We start from the raw sequence: 18480 nt of genomic DNA on the forward strand, positions 1-18480 counted from the left end.
TGTAAACCTTGTTTGGTCAACGTCCTGGCTTTGACCGAGTCAGGATAATGAGGGCACTCTTTCATAGTAGAAATTATGGACTAAATAGCAGAAAATTAAACAAATATATATTTCTCTTTAGGATTTTTAAATATGCTTCATTTATCCTGAATCAGCTGGCTGTAAAATGGGTCAGAAGGTTGCAGGTGCAGGCAGAAAAAATACAGACAAATGCCAAATCTCAAGTCACAAATATACAATAATTCAATGAGAATGGGGGTAACAAGCACCTAACTGGAATCACAGACAAAACATGAACTTGGTGGGACTCGTGTTTCAACCACTCTTTATCCACTTAACCCCACTCTACCCCAACTGTGTGATTTACGCTATTTTCCTATTTCTTTCCTCGTTTATCAGCATTATTCAGAGGATAAAACTAAAGTGTCATCTTCTAAATCACAATGTTATAGCTAAAAAGGCACCTCCTGGATTGCAGAATATATTTATATATAGGTAATTTAACTTCTGAAAGTAGGTTAGTATATATGTTTAACAATCATAAACTCAATGGAATTACTTACACCCACTAGATGATGTCATCAGTGTTGTCACTGACCATGTCACGAGTGGCGTAATATGTGAGGTCATAAGCAGTTCATTGTGGGGCGTACCTTATAGTTAGCTCAGGTAACTATAACTGCTGAATTTCTCTGGTTTTGTACAAGTGAAATTTGAGCCTAACTTAAATGTCCCTGAAACGTTTTTTCAGATAATTTCCAAGTTTTTAAAACAAATTCTATGTCCTAACTCTAACATCCCTCTAACATGTGTTTTTTAAGTGAATTTCCAAGTTTTTTCAATGTTATATCCTAACTATAACATCACTGTAACCTTTGGTTTTTGAAGTGAATGTCTTAGGTTTTTCTAAATTTTAATTCCTAACCGTAACCAGAAACCTTTGACAATGAGTGTGTGAATGAGTGCAGAAGTGTCTCAGTAGGTCTGTGAGTGGGTGTGAGAGTATCTGAGTGGGTCTGTCAGTGGGTGTGTGAGTGTCTGAGTAGGTCTGTGGTGAGTCTTGGAGTGTGAGTGGGTCTGCGAGTGCCTCAAAAAGTGTGTGTCAGTATGTGAGAGAGTGCATGAGTGTCTGAGTGAGTCTGTAAGTGGGTGCGTGAGTCTCTGATTCAGTGGGTGTGTGAGTCTGTGAGTGGGTCTTGTGAGTGATATTTATACAACTCTGAGTGGGTTTGTGAATGAGTGTGTGAGTCTCTGAGTGGGTCTGTGAGGGGGTGCATAAGTGTCTGCATAAGTGTCTGAGTGGGTCTGTGGGTGGGTGCATGTGTCTCTGAGTGAGTCGGTGAATGAGTGCATGAGCCTCTAAATAGATCTGTGAGTAGGTGCATGTGTGTCTCAGGGGATCTGTGAGTGGATGCATGACATTCTGATGGAGGTGCATGAGTTAACGAGTGGGTCTTTGAGTAGGTGCGTGAGTATCTGAGTGGGTCAATTTCAGCAGAGGGGACCACATACCTGGAGCCCAGCATTAATTGAATGATGGTGCAGGACAATGCCGTCCCCTCCCTCGGCAGATTCGGCCCCAGGTGCCACATCTCCTAGCCTTGTATTGGTGAGGAGGGCTGCACAGCTCCACCCCAGCCAATTTAAGACCTGGGGACCCTCTTTCCCCAGGGCCTGCCAATAAATCTTGGGTTTCCTAGAGCTCACCCAGGGACCCCTTTGTGAAGAATGGGGACTGAAGGGGTAGGCTCAAGGCCCCCATGGTCCCAGGTAGCTTCCGACCTCATGCAGGAGCTGTCATTGCTATTGCACACAGGGAGCTACTGAGCTGCTGGAAATACAGATCCCTGTGTGCAAGAGCAAAAGTTTCATATCTTTCCCTGCCTGCATGCCTGCAGGCAGGGAAATAAGTGAAACCACTTCTTCCCGCAGGCAGGAGCACTTTGAGATGCTCCTGCCCGCTAGAACTAGAGTGTTTGATTTTGCTTGGCAGGACCTGTCAGCTCCCACCAAGCAAAAGCAAACAGGTTTATTCTGAGCACCCAGGCACATAGCAGGAGCCCGCCCTGGGAGGTGATGGTTCCTAGGGCCATGTATGGCACCAGGAGGGATGCTGGGCTTCCCCCATCCTTTCTTGTGCACAGGCTGCCCTGGGGGAAGTGGTGGTTCCCAGGGCCCTGTGTGGCCCAGGAGGGAAACCACATGGTCCCTCTACCATTCGTTTACAAATATTTGGCCCTGGGGAGTTGGTAGTCCCCAGGGCCCAGGTGGGTTCACAAGGCCCAGGTGGGTTCATTAGATGTTATTTATCCCCAGGGAGTTGGTGGTCCCTGTTGGACCTGGCATCATTGGTGTAAGTCTCCCTTCCATTTGTACTGATTGCCTCCTCTATTTTGATATGTTTTTGCTGGTTATATGCTTTGGGCACTGTGCCACTTGTATTCAGTGCCACAGTGCAAGTGCTCCCTATGTTAAATTGATGTACTTATTGGTGATTCCATGATTGGGTTACTTGATTTACCTGTCAAGCCCTAGTACAGTGCACCATGTTTGCCCAGGGCTTGTAAATCGAATGCTGCTGGTGGGCTTGCAGCACTCTTTGTGCCACCCCCAGAAGCAGCTTGTAAAGTGTGTCTCAGGCTTGCCATTGCAAGGCCTGTGTGCAGTCTGTGACTGCCATGTCAACTTGGTAAGTGCACCCACTTGCCAGTCTCTAAACCTTCCCTTTGCTTCATATTAGACACCCCTATGGTAGGCCCAAGGGCAGGGTGCATTGTAAGTATAAGGTAGCACATGCTCTGGTGTGTGTAGCATGTCCTAATAGTGATTTTCAGCCATTTTTCTTTTTCACTATTGCAAGGCTACCTGTTCTCTATAGGCTAGAATGGGCAGTTAGATTATTATTATTATTATTCTTATTATTAATGGACATTTATTAAGCGCCTGGTTACGCCACTGGCGTGTCCCCGCGCTATGACAAGTGGAGTGACTGTCCCCCCTCCTCCCAACCAAGCTATCTGCTGAAAAGGTGCGTTTTAAGTTTTTTCCTAAACTGGACTTCGGAGGGTTCAAGCCGAAGTTCCAGCGCTTGGGAGCAAGGTATCTAAAGGATCTACCTCCCATACGAGCTTTGAATATTCTTGGGACTTTTAACAGCCCGGTCTGCGAGGACCGAAGACTGCGTGCAGGCTCATAATGGGATACTAGGCTCTGGAGCGGAAGAGGTGCTTTGCCGTTCAAGATACGATGACAAGTGGCAAGGGCCTTAAACTCCACTCTCCTCTCAATGGGGAGCCAGTGGAGGGCCCGTAAGGCTGGTTTGGCGGATGACCTCCTAGGGAGTCTGAGGACCAGCCGCGCTGCCGCATTTTGAAGAACCTGCAGGCGGCCGATGACCCTGCCTGTGGCCCCCAAATAGAGCAGGTTCCCATAATCAAGTCGGGAGGTGACCAAGGCATGCACCAGTGTCTGACGAGCAGAAATGGGAAGCAGATCTAAAACTTTCCTAAGGGCTCTCAGAACACTGAAGCATATCCCTGCCACCCGACCGACCTGTGAGCCAAAGGTGAGGTCCTTATCCAGCCACACGCCAAGGTTCCTGGCTTCACGGCAGTGAGCAGGAACTTCCCCCAGACAGGGTGGCCACCACGCCGACGACCACGCAGACGGTGCACCCCCCACCACGAGCACCTCGGTCTTGCTCCCGTTCAACTTTAAACAGTTTGCAGACATCCAGGCAGCAAGGTCTTTCATGCAGTTCCTGAAGATGTCCGCCGCAAGTCCGGGCGCGCGCGATAGGGAGATGACCAACTGCGTGTCATCGGCGTAGGACACCAAGCGGAGACCATACCCCTCCACGATAGCCGCCAGGGGGGAGACGTAGATGTTGAATAGAGTTGGGCTCAGGGACGAACCCTGAGGTACGCCCTGGCCCAACTCAATCTCCCTGGAATAGCAGTCACCCAATCTGACTTGAAAGCACCTCTCAGAAAGGAAGGACTTGATCCAGCCAAGCGCAGCTCCTGTCACCCCTCCTCCATTCAGACACTGTAGCAAGGTAGAATGTGCTACAGTGTCGAATGCTGCGCTTAAGTCTATTAGGATCAATGCCATCGTTTGGCCCTCGTCTACTCCCTGTCTGAGTGCTTCCACCGCCACGAGGAGAGCAGACTCCGTCGAGTGACGGGGGCGGAAGCCAAATTGCGAGTCGTGGAGTAGCGAAGCCATCTCCACGAACTGCATAAGCTGTATGTTGGCTATTTTTTCCGCCACCTTCGCCATATAGGGAAGGAGGGAAATAGGACGGAGGTTATCCAGCTTCTCGAAGCTAACGTTGGTCTTCTTTTGCAGAGGAAGTACCACTGCCTGTTTCCAGGCCTTCGGGACCACCTGAGACTCAAAGGAGATGTCCAGTAACTGACGCACATAGGGCTCTAGTGCTGGCAAACTGTCCTTTAGCCGACTGGGAGTGGTCGGATCTCTAGGGGAACTGGATTTTATGGATCCACAAATACGGAGAAGCTCCGTAGTGGAAGGAGTAACAAAAGTAGTTAGCTGATGTTCCCCTTTCAATCTTGGGAATTCCGAGGGGGCAGAACCACTGTCTGTCCTCTGGGGGAAGGAATTGTAAATGTTGGAGACCTTGGTTGCAAAGAACTCAGCAATTCGATTGCAGCCCTCCGTGGTGCAGAGTTTCTTAGGCACTGCGGCGGGTTTTCCTATTGCAATAGATTTATAAATAGAGAAAAGCTCCTTGGTGGACTGCTTTGCTTCCTCTATCTTATTGCAGTAGTACAATGATTTGGCCTTCCTAATCAGCGTGTGATAGGCACGTCTGCAATCTATGTAAACTGTTTTGGCCTGCGTGGAATAGGCTATCCTCCATTGCCTTTCGGCGCGTTTACATGTTGCTTTGGCCGTTCGCAGATACTCATTGTACCAAGGTGCCGATCGTTGCACTCGGCCTCCTGATTTCGCCATACCCAATGGTGCCACCTGATTCAGGGCTTCTTGTAATCCTAACTGACCCAGGGAACATGGTAGAAATTCATATTTAGTATGCCTGAACTCAGAATGATAAAATACATCTTTTAGTGAAGTTGGTTTTAATATTCTGTGTTTGAAAATACCACTTTCAGAAAGTAGGCATTTTCTTGCCTAACTGTGCAGGCCTGCCCCTACTAAGTTGTGTATTCCTTGTTTGGATGTGTGAGTGATAGGGCTGGGGGATTCCAGGAGACAGGCTGGGGCACCCCAGTGGTGAAGAGAGAGATCTGCATTGAGATTGGAGGGAGGAATTGCACCTGGGACCTGAATAGGGTTCGGCCTTCCCTCTACAATGCTGGCTCCACCTCCTGTGGTGTGTCTGATGTCTCTGCCTTGCACTGTGAAAGGAGAGGAAGAATCATGTCAACAAAGTGCTCCAGGGCTGTACCTTCCCTCCCCTGTGCTGGCTCCACCTCCTGTGGGGCGTCTGATGTCTCTGCCCTGCACAGTGAAAGGAAGGAGGGAGTCATGTAAAGAAAGTGCTCAGGAACTGGTTTGTACTAGGCAGATGCCTCTCTGCCTTCAGAGAGAAAAGGATTTTGGGGTATAAATATTGGGACCTAGTCCCAAGAACTTTAGATCACTTCTGGAACAAGAAACCTTTTGCCAAGGAGAAGAACTAAGGAAGCTGCAGGAGTTTTACTGCCGCTCTGCCAGTGTGCTGTTTTCTGGGTTGGCCTGCAGTGGTTTCTTCATTGCCAAGGAAAGGACAAGGAACTTTTTAACCCCTTCTGTGCTGCGCGAATTTTGCTCCGGTGCTGAACGTTCCATTGGGCCTATGGAACCATGACGGAACGGTTCCGTCATAAGCACAGGCCACCTTACGCTCATGACGGAACTGTTCCGTCATGAGCATGGAAGGGGTTAAGGACTTTCATCATCTACAGAATATTCTCCAAGGGCTTGAACTGTGCTTGCCTCCTGCTGAAGTCTCAGGGACAAAATACTTAATCTCCAGCTCCCCTCTGAATTTCCTTGCTGGGAATTCTAACTACAGACAATTGCGTGTTGCTGGGAGCGCGATGGACTAAGAGGAAGCGAAATGCCGCTGCAGCTGAAATCGTTGCGTCACCAGAGAAGCGTGCCTTCACCGTATCTCCCTGGAAGCACAGTCAGCAGGGTTTAGACGGCGTAGGAAGAATAAACAAAAAATATTTCGGCACTTACTTTATGAAGTTGTGAAGTAGTCCGTAACAATTTCATTCTAGATTTTGACTCAGCACATTTAACGATACGGAGCAAAAATAAAATTTAAAGAAGTTGAATTCCAATGAATCCTTCTTTTTAATTAGATGGCAGGGGGTTGATCATCCTCGTTGCCAAATCAATGTAGCAATCAGGCACGGCCCATGCCGGGCGTTATACTGGGGCGGTGACGTCAGGCAGGGGAGGGTCAGGGTGGGGGGTTGTAAAATGCAGGATATGGACCATTAGAGGTAATATCTAAGGAGGCGTTCCTGCGCGGGGGGGCGTTCCTGCGCAGGAACGCCTCCTGAAAGTGGCTGAGTGAAATCTATGAGATTTCACTTAGTCACTTTCAAGGAAATGCTGAGTCAAAGCCCTGCGCCTGCTTGAAGCAGGCGTAGGTCTTGACGCAGCATTGTGCACATGGTGTACCCCTGAGCCTTGCTGGAGCTGTGTCGCGCTTGCGACGCAACTCCAGCAAAGCGCCACATTTCCGGCAGAGATGCGTCACGCATCTGTGCCGTTTTTGCACCATGGTGCGCCGCATTATAAAGGCGGCGCACCATGGGTGGCGGAGCTGTGGCGCATGTTAACTGGCGCATCCCTGGGGATGCACCAGTTAACATAAATCTGCCCCTTAAAATTTAACTGCAAGACTGTTGTGGCAGGCCTTGAGTCATATTTGCCTGGTCACATAAGTGGAAAGCACAGTAATGCTGGAGTACTAAAGTAACATTTAATTTGCCATTTCATAGGTGTACTTAGAACAGCCTACACTATGGATTTATTGGAAGGTTTAATGTGCCATTTAGGATCTAGCCAATTTGACATATTTTTAGGGGTTAGATCACATGCACTGGGGCCTGGTTAGCAGTGTTCCTTCCAGTTCACCAAGTCAAAAAATCAACAGCATCAGTCCACATAAAATGGGGGTGGCTCTTCAAAAAGAGGCCCTTTCCCAGAAATATATTGACCCCTACTTTGTTATGTTATGTTAAATTAATTTGTTATGCTCACAGCTACTCATGAGTGTCCCGGTGTGAGTCCAGCAGGGTGCGGCAGTGGCTTCAAATGAAATTAACTTTGATATTAAGTAACTTAACATCATACAACTCTTATGTCTATGGTTTAGCTACTTATTCTCAAAATACAGATATGTCTGCCTATTGTATTTTACTTTTTCACCAGTACTTCATACTCCAAACCAGACAGACCTGATGCCTTTAACACTCTTGTAGCAGCGTCTTAGGATGGCCGCATTGCTGTTTACAGCCTCAAAACCTCTTTAAAGCTCTCACCCAGTCCTTGTTGTGCACACAGTGGTCAGTTGTGTGATTGCGCTGAATGGCAATGACCACTCTAATCAAGATTTCCCTGGAAGTCTGCGCAGAGGTACTGAACAGAGTGCTTACCAGCCCAAGTTTTGGCGGAGACTTCCACAGCACCTGCATGGGATGCACAAGCTTTTCCTGACCTGAACCCATTTCTAGCATTTGCTTCTCCTCATTCATCGGGGAGGACATGAAGCGATCTAAGGGGATGACTCAAAATTTACAAAATAAAGTACTAACCTTCTAAAAAGTGACTAAACCCAAGTGAACCATTTGGTTACTAGCATGGGAAAGCAATAAAGTTTTTTAAAATTACCCTCACCCACCAAAAGGTCCCTTGGTGGCATGCTTCATCATATGGTTCTTCCCAGCTTCTGCGGGACGGGCGTGCTATGACCGATGAATACTTGGGAGCACTTTGGAATGAAGTAAAGTATGTGTATTGGTGTGAGAGTGGAAGGGTCAGGAATGAGTGAGTTTAAAAAATACCTGGCTTTTTTTAAAAACTAAACTTTATTGCTCCCGATAGCTGGTATTGATAAAAAGTGGGGAAAGAAGTAGGGGAAAAAGCTTTAATGAGCAGCTCCCTCGCTGGTCGACATGTTTTGAAGCATACCCCTAAGCTTCTTTTTCAGGACCAAATGCAATGATCCATGTTACCACCTTGACTAATGCATAGTGCTGTTAGCCTATTAGGTACAAGCCATGGGATGGAATAATCTTCCCCTGATAGCTAGCAGAAAATCTTATTGGTGCAGAAAGAAAGGCTTAATCTTCTTCTGTTGTTAAGAGCAAGTTCTGCAATGCCAGTGTGTCAAATGGTTTAAAAAAAATATTTTCCATGCCATTGGTAAGCGACCGTAAGACGATCAATAACATGCTCTGTATTCTCCACTTTCACTATTCTTCAGAGCAATTTGTTTTCTGTGCCTAAAACATGCCCCCACAATTCTATCCGAGAGCTTTATTTCCCACCAACAAAGATGACTGAGGACAGCTCTGAGACCAAGGAGCACTTCCCCACTTACTAACACCACCCTCTATGCTGGCCTGGTCAGTGTTGCCTACTTCTTAAAATGCTAGGCAGTGGAGAGTCGGACTCTGCCGGAGACCTTCTTTTAAAAGTCTAGAAAGCTTATCCCTACCAATTCATTATCAAATGCCTGCAGGTCAACCTCCTGCCCATATGTTTTTCAAGAAGACTGTCAATCACCATGAGATTAAATTGGGCTCTTGCTGAAAATATAAATGGCCCTCAGATGCAGTGTGGATCTCATTATGTCACTGCAGTTGGATTAGGCACGCAATATCGGTCTAAAAATTAAAAAGAAAAAAATCAGTATCTCAGATCTGGTCGTAGTTCTAAGAGCTTTAGCCACAATTGCACTCAGTTTAAAATGATGACGCTGCATGCATTTACCAAAACTGAGATTGAAAATAATTATGCTGTAAAGTGTTATTTTACAGAGGCATAGTGTTTACAGCAAAGCTCATCAGGTGATCAGTGTATCTTGCAAAATTAACTAAAAGTGGAGAAACTTCAAGGATAATTTATGTTGCAGCAATATTTTTTTATAAATGGCCACTCAGAGGTAGGGCAGGCTACTCTGTACTCATACCAGTGTCTGACAACGAGTGGATTATTAATATTTTCAGAGGTTTCATTATCTGCCTAGTGCCCTTACTGATTCAGGATAGACTGAGAGTGATGGAGCTATGCTGAAAGCACAAAAGCATGCCATTTATACAGAGAACTTGTTGCACAGTTTGTTTTCAGGCCTTACCCTAAGCATCGTTTATTTGAGACTTTCAAACTGGAAAATTGGAGAAACATGTAAAGTAAATGCCTTTTCTCACATGGTACATAAATAGAGTGAAAATGTTTACTGAACACACCCTTCTTTTCAAGTGCTGAAAGGCAGGCTGTTGCTCCATGGTGAAACAATTTAATATGTTAACACACATTTAGGTCACATTTATTTTCACAGATCATTAGTGTTAGACCCAGCAATTTTCGGCTGGCAGGGACGCATTGAAGCCATTCAGAAACCACAGCTCTAGATAGTATGAGTACTATACATTTGTCCAATTATTTGTGCTCCCCCTTAGGTAGCTTGGCACAGGTGTTTTTTTAAAGTGTGTTTTATTAACTTACTTCACAAACAGGATATTAGCGACTGTACGTATCATCTGACATTGTGGCATGCAAAGCATATAACCAGTTAAATACTGTATAACTGGAAGTTATCATCCTATAGCTCCCTCTGGCCCCTCTTTCAAGCTTCCATGTAGAGAACAGTCCACAGTTTTAATGTATTATATCAATAGTGCATACTTGATCGGCACATTGGAAACACAAATAATGCTGTTATTATCAGACGGAAGTAGGCCTCGTATGGTCGATTCCTTTCATCCCAAGTCCTTCATCCTTACAGTCATAGGCTGTACATGGTCAATCGAGTCCAGCAAGTCCCGCAACATCATTCCTTATGCAAGTAGTGCTTCACGCAGCTTATCATCTTTCCTTGTCATTCTTATATGTACTACTTCTGCACTTGCCCATTCCCGTAGATCTCTCTCCCACCTTTTCCAAGTTGGGGTCTGCTACTCATCCTGTGGTTGTGCCTTTTTGCCACCATGAGGCCCAATACCTTAAAACATCTGGTCAATTTTCGTTTCGGATCTCCTAGCAGCAGGCCCAACAAGCATTTAGTAATCAATAGAGGGACATCCCACCCCGTTGCACGTTTCAGCTGTGCTAGTACCTCTACCCAATATGCAGCCATCGCCAAACCATATGCAAAAAATCAGTCTCTACTGCCTCAAATCTCGGACAGCATTGATCTTGGACAGCATGGATCTTGCATTTGGTAAATAGCGTGGAGTCACTTGCGGGACATGTAAGTCATGTGTATTATATTATGTTGGAGCTCACTGATACCCTACGGACAGCTGCGTTTATTTTGGACAAATCTTTGGGGGAAAGGGGTTTATCACTTGGGCATTGCCATTTCTCCTCCACCCGCAGTGGTTTGACTCGCCGATCTGCGTGCAGGGCTTGATAAAGGTGCATTACAAGTCTGCGGTCCCCGGCCATAGACAACATAGTAGCCAGGGTGTCGGAAATGTCAGGAGCCTCCAGTAATATTGGCCATGATTGGGGTGTTGTGGCTGCAATCAAGGCTTATTGAAAACATTAAACATTCTCCCAGACGCAAAATAAAGGTGTCCATGTCATCCTTTAGCTTATGCAGATGACACACAGCTCCTGTTCAGTTGGAGGAAAAATTAAGTCTCTACTTTGGCCACCAAACACTGCCTGCCCACAGTTTTCTGTTGGCTGGCGGGGGCTGAATTAAAATGCAATGAGGAGAAATCGAAAATACTCTTATTTGGCAACTTTCCCGCTCGGTTTAGGGAATCACTCTGGCCCTCCGACTCTGTATTGCCTTCATCCTCAGGTAACCCAGTTAAGAACTTAGGGGTCTGGTTCGAGAAGAATCTCTGATTCTCATCCCAGGTCAAGAAGCTGGCTGGGACTTGCTTTGGTGTCTTAAAGCCCCTCAGGAAGTTTCCTCCCATTCTTCCTCAGGTGGCTAAGGAGTCCTTATTCTTTCTCGGCTAGATTATGCCAACACTCTGTATGCTGGCATCCCAAGCTACCTATTAATTAAATTGCTAGTGGTGCAAGTGCTGTAACCAGGCTGCTCATGAACGTTTCCACCAGATGTAGCTTGAGGGAACACCTACGCGCCTTACACTGGCTGCCATGGCAGAGAGGGTCAGATTTAAGATCCTTGTTATCGCTCACCGTGCTCTTTATGCCACTGGGCCCGGCTATCTTCGAGACGGTTTTCATTTTATACACCCGCAAGAGAACTGCGTTCCTATACTCAACTCCCAGACCAAATCCTGCGTTTCCGTTTGCAAAGGACAGACGGGAGTTCTCTAGCTGTAAAGGCCGCTTTGGCCTGGAACGATCTGCCCTTTGCGCTTCTGTGCGTTCAGAACCCGATTCTCTTCAAGAAGAAGTTTAAAACTCATCTATTTCCCTAATCTTGGCTCTTGGTGCTTCTACAATCTCTCAAGGTTCACGCCGTGACACTCTTGCAGTATCTGTGTGTGTTAGAAATATTAAATAACGTAACATAAATCCAGTCCCTGGGTATAGGTCGGCTAGCGTCAGGCAGCCTCCCTACTGCCGCTCCGCTGTGAAGATCGACTGCGCTATCTGGTCAATAGGATGCATAATCCAAATGTCCAGATTGGGCACATGGGGAGCCCACTTTATTACTCTCAGAACTTTCCCATCCCTGAGTCTGCCCATCAGCCTGATAAAATAGGGGAGAGTGTGGGACCAATGTCTGCTACGCTTCACAAGTTACCTCAGTTGATATCCTGCATGCATGCCCACTAACAGGGACCTCTCCCAGTTGGGATCAGCATCCAGTCAATGTACTGCATGCTGGAGCTGGGTTGCCGAATAATATAACCCTTGGTCTGGGATCTCCAGTCACCCCTGGTCCCACACCCTCCACAACGTATCAAGGCTCACCCTGCACATCCTACTGTTCCAAAGTAACTCCAGCAATAGTGAGTCCAGTTCTCTAAAGATACTCCTAGGCAGTTCATACAAGGTCCCCTGCATAATATAGAGGCAATGTATGTATGTATGTATAAAAGATTTTATTACGCGCTCTGCTACTACAGAGTATCCTGGCGCGATATGTGAACTAGAACAGAGCCGAACCAAGGAAGAAGGGGAGCAACTAGATACTGAGATTAAAAAGGTGAGTTTTTAACCCCTTCTTAAATTCTGCCAGTGTGGCTGACGCACGCAAAGAGAGCGGCAGGGCATTCCAGGATCGAGCTGCTTGGACAGAAATAGATTGACCACCCAATCTCACATATCTGATTTTAGGCGTAAACATCAGAAGGAGATTAGCTGATCGGAGTGCACGGCGAGGGGAATAAAACGTGAACCTCTTGTGCAAATATTGTGGTCCGTGTTGATGCAGGGCACGGAAGGCCAGGACCAGAGATTTGAACACAATACGATGGGCCACTGGAAGCCAATGGAGCTTTCGGAGATGAGCAGAAGCGCTAGTTCTTCTCGGGAGATGGAATAAAAGTCGGACCGCCGCATTCTGAATAATCTGCATTCGGTTGATGAGATATTTAGGAAGACCGCTAAAGAGGGCATTGGAATAATCCAGCCTAGATAGAATCAGAGCACGCAGAACCGTCTCTTTTGCTTCCCTATGGAGCAGTGGAAGGAACCTTTTTAGTGACTTGAGGGTCGCAAAACAGGTCGGCGTAAGTTTTTTTAGATGTACTTCAAACTTCAGATCCTGTCCGAACCAGACCCCCAAGTTTTTGGCCAGGCCTCCAAGAGAGCTGGGACAAGCAAAATCAGGCGGCCAAATGAGATCCTTAAAATTGGCCGGAAAGTTGCCATAAAACAACAGCTCTGTCTTGTCCTCGTTGCATTTAAGTTGGGCTGACAGGAGCCACCGAAAGACATTGGATAGACAGGAGCAGACGACACTAGCATCTAGGCAATTCTTAGGCCAGGTAAACAACAGCTGAGTGTCGTCGGCGTACGCCATTATTTTGGCTCCCCACTGCTCAGCCAGATAGATCAGCAGGGTCATATAAATGTTAAACAACAGGGGGCTTAACGTCGACCCCTGGGGGACCCCTGTGCTGAGCTTCTTGGGAGACGAGGCGTAAGGAGGCATCCAAACTTGCTGCGTCCGTTCCGACAGAAACGAGGACAGCCAAGCCAGAACCGCGCCTGACAGTCCCACCTCTGCCAACCGATTCAGCAGCAGAGCATGGGGAACCGTATCGAAGGCGGCAGATAAGTCCAGCAAAACCAGGACCGCTCTGCCGCCTCCGTCCAGACACCCCCTGATGGCCTCCGAAACTTCCACCAGAGCCGTCTCGGTGCTGAAAGCCACCCTGAAACCCGATTGAGCCGGGTGCAGGGCCTGAGAGGACTCAATAAAATTATTCAGCTGCCTATAGACAACCTTTTCACAGACCTTCGCCAGTGCCGGGAGCAACGATATCGGACGATAGCTGGACGTGGCTAGGGGGTCCAGGCCAGGCTTCTTAAGGAGGGGAAGCAATTTCGCCTGTTTCCAGCAAGGTGGCACTGAGGCAGAGGACAATGCAGTAATACCACCATCTTGATGGGGGAAATCTTGCCCATCAAGGACATATCGAGTGTGTTTGAGAACTGGTTTGAATGACGCATGCCTTCCAGCACCATTCCCATGGTATTGACGCAAAGCTGCCCTTCATCATGTACTATGTGTAACCTTATGTATTGGACCTTGTCTACTGTCCAGGGCAACTCTACCCAAAGGAGCCGTTCCAGCAGTAAATCCTTGAGGTGTCCTAGCGGGAACAAAGATTTATTCCTGTTGATCTGAAGACCAGAGACCTCCCAATACTGTGTCAGTGCATTCAACAACAGTGGTGCTGACAGATCCAGCCACCTCAAGTGCACCATAGATTTGTCAGCATGAAATAAAGTGATATACTCAGTCACCCCCGTCTGTATGCCGCCCCCCCCTGAGAACCTGTGTCAGTCGACAGGATAAAGGTTCCATAGGTCTGGAAAAAATCAAGTGGGACACCGGACAGCCCTGCCTAGTGCTTCACTGCAAGGTAATCACAGATGAGACATACCGTCCCAAACACACCATGGCTCGTGGACCTTCATATAACAATATTATCCAGTTTATAAATTGGGAGCCCAAACCCATTCTGTGGAGGACCCGCCAGACGTGTTACCATCTTACAGAATCAAAAGGGAGCTCTACATCTATAAAGTTGTCCTCTTTCAGTTCCAGTGATTGCATAATGTGTGCCAATCGGCGGATGTTACGGAGCGTATTTCTACGAGGTATGAAACCTGACTAATTGTCAAGTATCAATTGTGGGCGAAAAGGCAGGAGTCTTGCTGCCAATACCGGGGTCCATGTTCAGCATAGAGAGGGGTCTATATAAGAACCAGTCACTGTGGGGTACTTACCTGGTTTTTATGTAACCACTATTAGGGCCTCTCTCATTGATCGTGGTAATTCCCATAATTTTAAGGCCTCCGTGAGGACCAACAGCAGCTTATCGAGCAGCATATCTTGAAATTGCTGAGAAAATCACCCGGAAGACTGTCTGCACTCAGTTATTTAGCAGATTTTAGGGCCTTTCCGGCATATAATATTTATTATTTGCTCACTGGGAACTCAAAGCCTCTTGATCCTCCGTCAGCAGCCAAAAAGGTCAGGGGAGACCACACCAAAAGATGCCAGGTGTCACACTTAGGGATATAGTCCTGTGGATTATCAGCCATGCAGATGGTCTAAAGAAATAAGTGGAGAGTGAGAACACACAATGAAAGTACATTTTCAATAAAACATTCCCTGCATAGACCTTTGAAGTTTTTGAGTGTACAGAAACTAAGGACTCTGAGGGATACCCCTAACTATAGATTCCTTAACTTGTGAATATTTCACATGTGTGATATTGGATCCGGAAAACTTCAAAGGAGCACTTCTGTGCGCTGGTAGGTGGTGCTGTGCAGCTCGGCACCAACATCGTTCTGCTCTGGAAGTCAAGAGCTGAGCCACATATAAGCACTACTCATGTGCGCTGAAGTCAGTTCCTTTCTGCACCTTCAGATATGGATCTGGAGCGACTCTGTAGTCTTTTAAAGACTTTTTATGCATAATTTTACAGTGTACATGGGAAAATGTCACCTCCTAATGCAACAGAGTTCAAGCTGGGCAGAAATTTTTGCACACAGATGTCTGTAACAGACCCTCATGAGGTATACCTGTACCTGGGGTCAAAACACGATTCCAGGGCCTGCTTTGACTGCACTCGGATGAATTTTAAGGCCATACGGGACCACATAGTGAATCTTTATATCGCCAGACATCTGAAGACTACCCTATGCTACCAGTCGAGGTTGAAATGAAGGTCCTGTTCCTGTGGCCTGTATCTTCATCGACGGCAAAGCCTTCAAGTAAGTCCAAAAAGAGGCATAAGAAATCTAAGTGGAAATCTGCCACTTCTCGCAAATCTCGAACTCCAGAGAGGGCGCAAGGACATCGATGTGCCACCCACTCTTGCTCCTTTTCTTCCTTAGAGTGTATCTCAATCATAGTACGGATGCACACCAAACATCCTAGCCCGTCAGTGAATATGTCTCAAGTTGAGGCCTGTAGGGAGGCCATACTGTGCATTTATGTCTCTTGCATGGGCCTCCAGACAGACTTCTGCCTGCTGGTTTTACCAATGCTCCATTTGAGACCCTCTAACCCACTTTGGGTTCAGCACCAGCTCCGGTGCAACTTTGATTCCGGCACCACCCACTGCACCAGTTCCCTTCACAACGATGCTGCCAATGGCATTTTTAATCTAAGTAAGTGGACTTGCCTATTGAAACTTTTTTAGACGACTACTTGACCTATTTTAACTTGCACTTCTCTCATTTATACACTCACTGATCACACCAATCTATACCGTTAGTCCCACACGTAGGCTTCATATACGGCACAACAAAAAGATCTTCAATAAAAAGCCCCCTGTTTGATGCCCGCCAGGCATTGTAGTGCCAGCCTGATGTGGAGCATGCACGATGATGAAGCATGATCCATGTGAGGGCTTTTGCTCCGGAGGAGTCACATCCCACACTGACCCCCAGGCTAGCACTGACCTGTAATTAATGTTCCCACTAGTCTTTACAAGGAACTACATACCCTTTCTTTCATGTGCAAATGAGGGCAAGACTGTGCAGAAGCAGACCATTTCTCGATTTACTGTGCTCTGCATCAAGATCTGCTATACATTGACCAGGAAGTAGCTCCAGGTGGCTTATGGGCTCATTCTAGCTGCTACCATTTTATTGGCTAGTGGAGTGTCTGTTCTGGAGTTTATGCAGGTGCTTACGTGGGCGCCAATACACATGTTCATGAGGCACTACTGCCTCAACAGTCTTTTCCCCAAGATGGGCATTGTGGATGCTCGGTCCTACAGGACCTTTTGCAATGAGCCAGTTCACAGGCCCACCACGTAGGGAGGTACTGCTATGGTATCTATTCATAAGCTGTGGAATCTGTGGTTAGATATATCTCATCAGAGTAACAAGTCACTTACCTTCGATAACCCTCTTTCTGGTGGGCACTGTATCTAACCAAACGTTTCTCCTCAGCTCTCTCACACCCCTCCTCTGTGAACTGGACTATTTCCCATCTAAAATGTTCCAAGTCTAGAGATCAGCACACTGGTCACACCAATTTGCCGATGGACTTTGCGTCCGAGGGTGCAGACAGCCTAAGAAAGCAACTCATGTCAGTATAAATGCATGGCACTTATATGCTGCTCCGTCCATTACTTACGGAGTGGAACAAGGTTAATGTGATGCTGCACAATGCCACATACTGGCGTGCAGGCGTACTGCTTTGAAGTTTCTGGATCCTCTCTGATGTGTAGGGAATATTCACAAGGAGAGGAATTTGTGGTCAGATAGAGTATTACCAAAGGTGAGTAACCTGTTTATCTGCGAAAATCTTAATCAGAAACCTACTATTCTTAGATTTCCAAACCTCAATGAAGAATTTAAGAATTAATTACTTGATTCCTTGGTGAATCTTCTGCATGGGCTCTCTGTGCAGCATAATTTTTCTCCCCTTTGTGCGATCACACTTCTGTTATGCTCCCCTACCTCTACGCCCGAAGTACTTACCTGCATGTCTTCTTTGCCTGTATCCCTCTGCTCTATGCCATGCTCCACAGCTTTGCGGCTAGGTTTGCTCTCATTGGATGCATTTGGTGTGTGAGAATTAGTGTTTTATAAATGCCCTGGTATTAAGAATAAAGAGTTGGTTTATGTTAAAAAGAATACCTTCGTAATGCAAGTATTTTTTTTATTTCTTTTATTGACTCTAGATGAAGCTTAGTACAAATGTTCCAGCTTGCATCTTACACGTGCACAAAACTAAACAAAACCCATTATTTTCTTCCTTTAGTTGAACACATTGAGCAATGACAATGTTCATCTAAAAGAGCAATTGGAAAGTGAGAAGCGTAGATGCCAGCAACTGGACTTGAAGCTGGAGACCTGTAATCAGACAATATTTTCACTTCAGGCTCTTATTAAAAATCGGCAATATCACCACGATGCCAAGCAACTGACTTCCCCGTGCCAAGAAGCTCATTCCTCCAATCCCAGCACCTTTTTTGACCTGTGTGTGGGGACTGAAAGAGAACCTTTTGGCGTCTCCCGGGGACCCCAACTGGACACCTTGCTAAGAAGGGACTTGGACCAAATCAAGATGGACGATTCAATGGACAAATCCTATTGGATCCAACGTGTAGGAGATCTTCCTTCACAGCTACAGGAAAGCACTGAATGCTATACAGGGAACATGAATCACCTTGCCCATGGTATATCGCACAGTCGTATAGATTCTCCGCAAAAATGACGAGAAGCGGAGGTTATTTCAAACGGAGAAAAACGAATTGCTTTTAGTTTTATTTAATAAAGTGTTTCAGTTCTACATAGCACAATAAGCCTTCTATCCCTAAATAAATTATACGTATACGAACAGCTTATGGGGAGATTACTAAATGTTTGCATGAAATTATTTTTCCCTTTGCGTACAGGATATATTTAAAAAGCGATGGAGTATTTACCATGAATTTCAAGTGGCCCAAGTAGGTATGCTCAATCAAGCATCAACATCCAGAAAGCAAATCCCTTTTCAATATATAGATAATATTGAACACTCATTTAGCACAATACTAGACTGTTTTCTACCCGCAATTCTAAAATTACTAAGCTCTTTCAAATGTTTCCACTGCGCTCATCTCACCATCTTTACTGTATTCTGTTTCTAGGGCT

The 18480-nt window shown here is 46.3% G+C and overlaps 1 protein-coding gene across 1 annotated transcript in view; it reads left to right on the top strand.

Moving 5' to 3' along the window:
* LOC147724345 (uncharacterized) overlaps positions 1-18151 on the top strand; it is a 2209372-nt gene extending 2191221 nt beyond the window's left edge. Inside the window, exon 34 of the mRNA XM_086966996.1 lies at positions 17606-18151. Within this exon, the coding sequence (XP_086823122.1) occupies positions 17606-18061 (456 nt within the window). The 3' untranslated portion in view covers positions 18062-18151. The remainder of the gene's footprint in view (positions 1-17605) is intronic.
* The last annotated feature ends 329 nt before the right edge of the window (positions 18152-18480 follow it).

The sequence above is a fragment of the Lissotriton vulgaris genome, chromosome 4_1, assembly GCF_964263255.1.
Source record: "Lissotriton vulgaris chromosome 4_1, aLisVul1.2, whole genome shotgun sequence".
Taxonomy (NCBI): Eukaryota; Metazoa; Chordata; class Amphibia; order Caudata; family Salamandridae; genus Lissotriton; species Lissotriton vulgaris.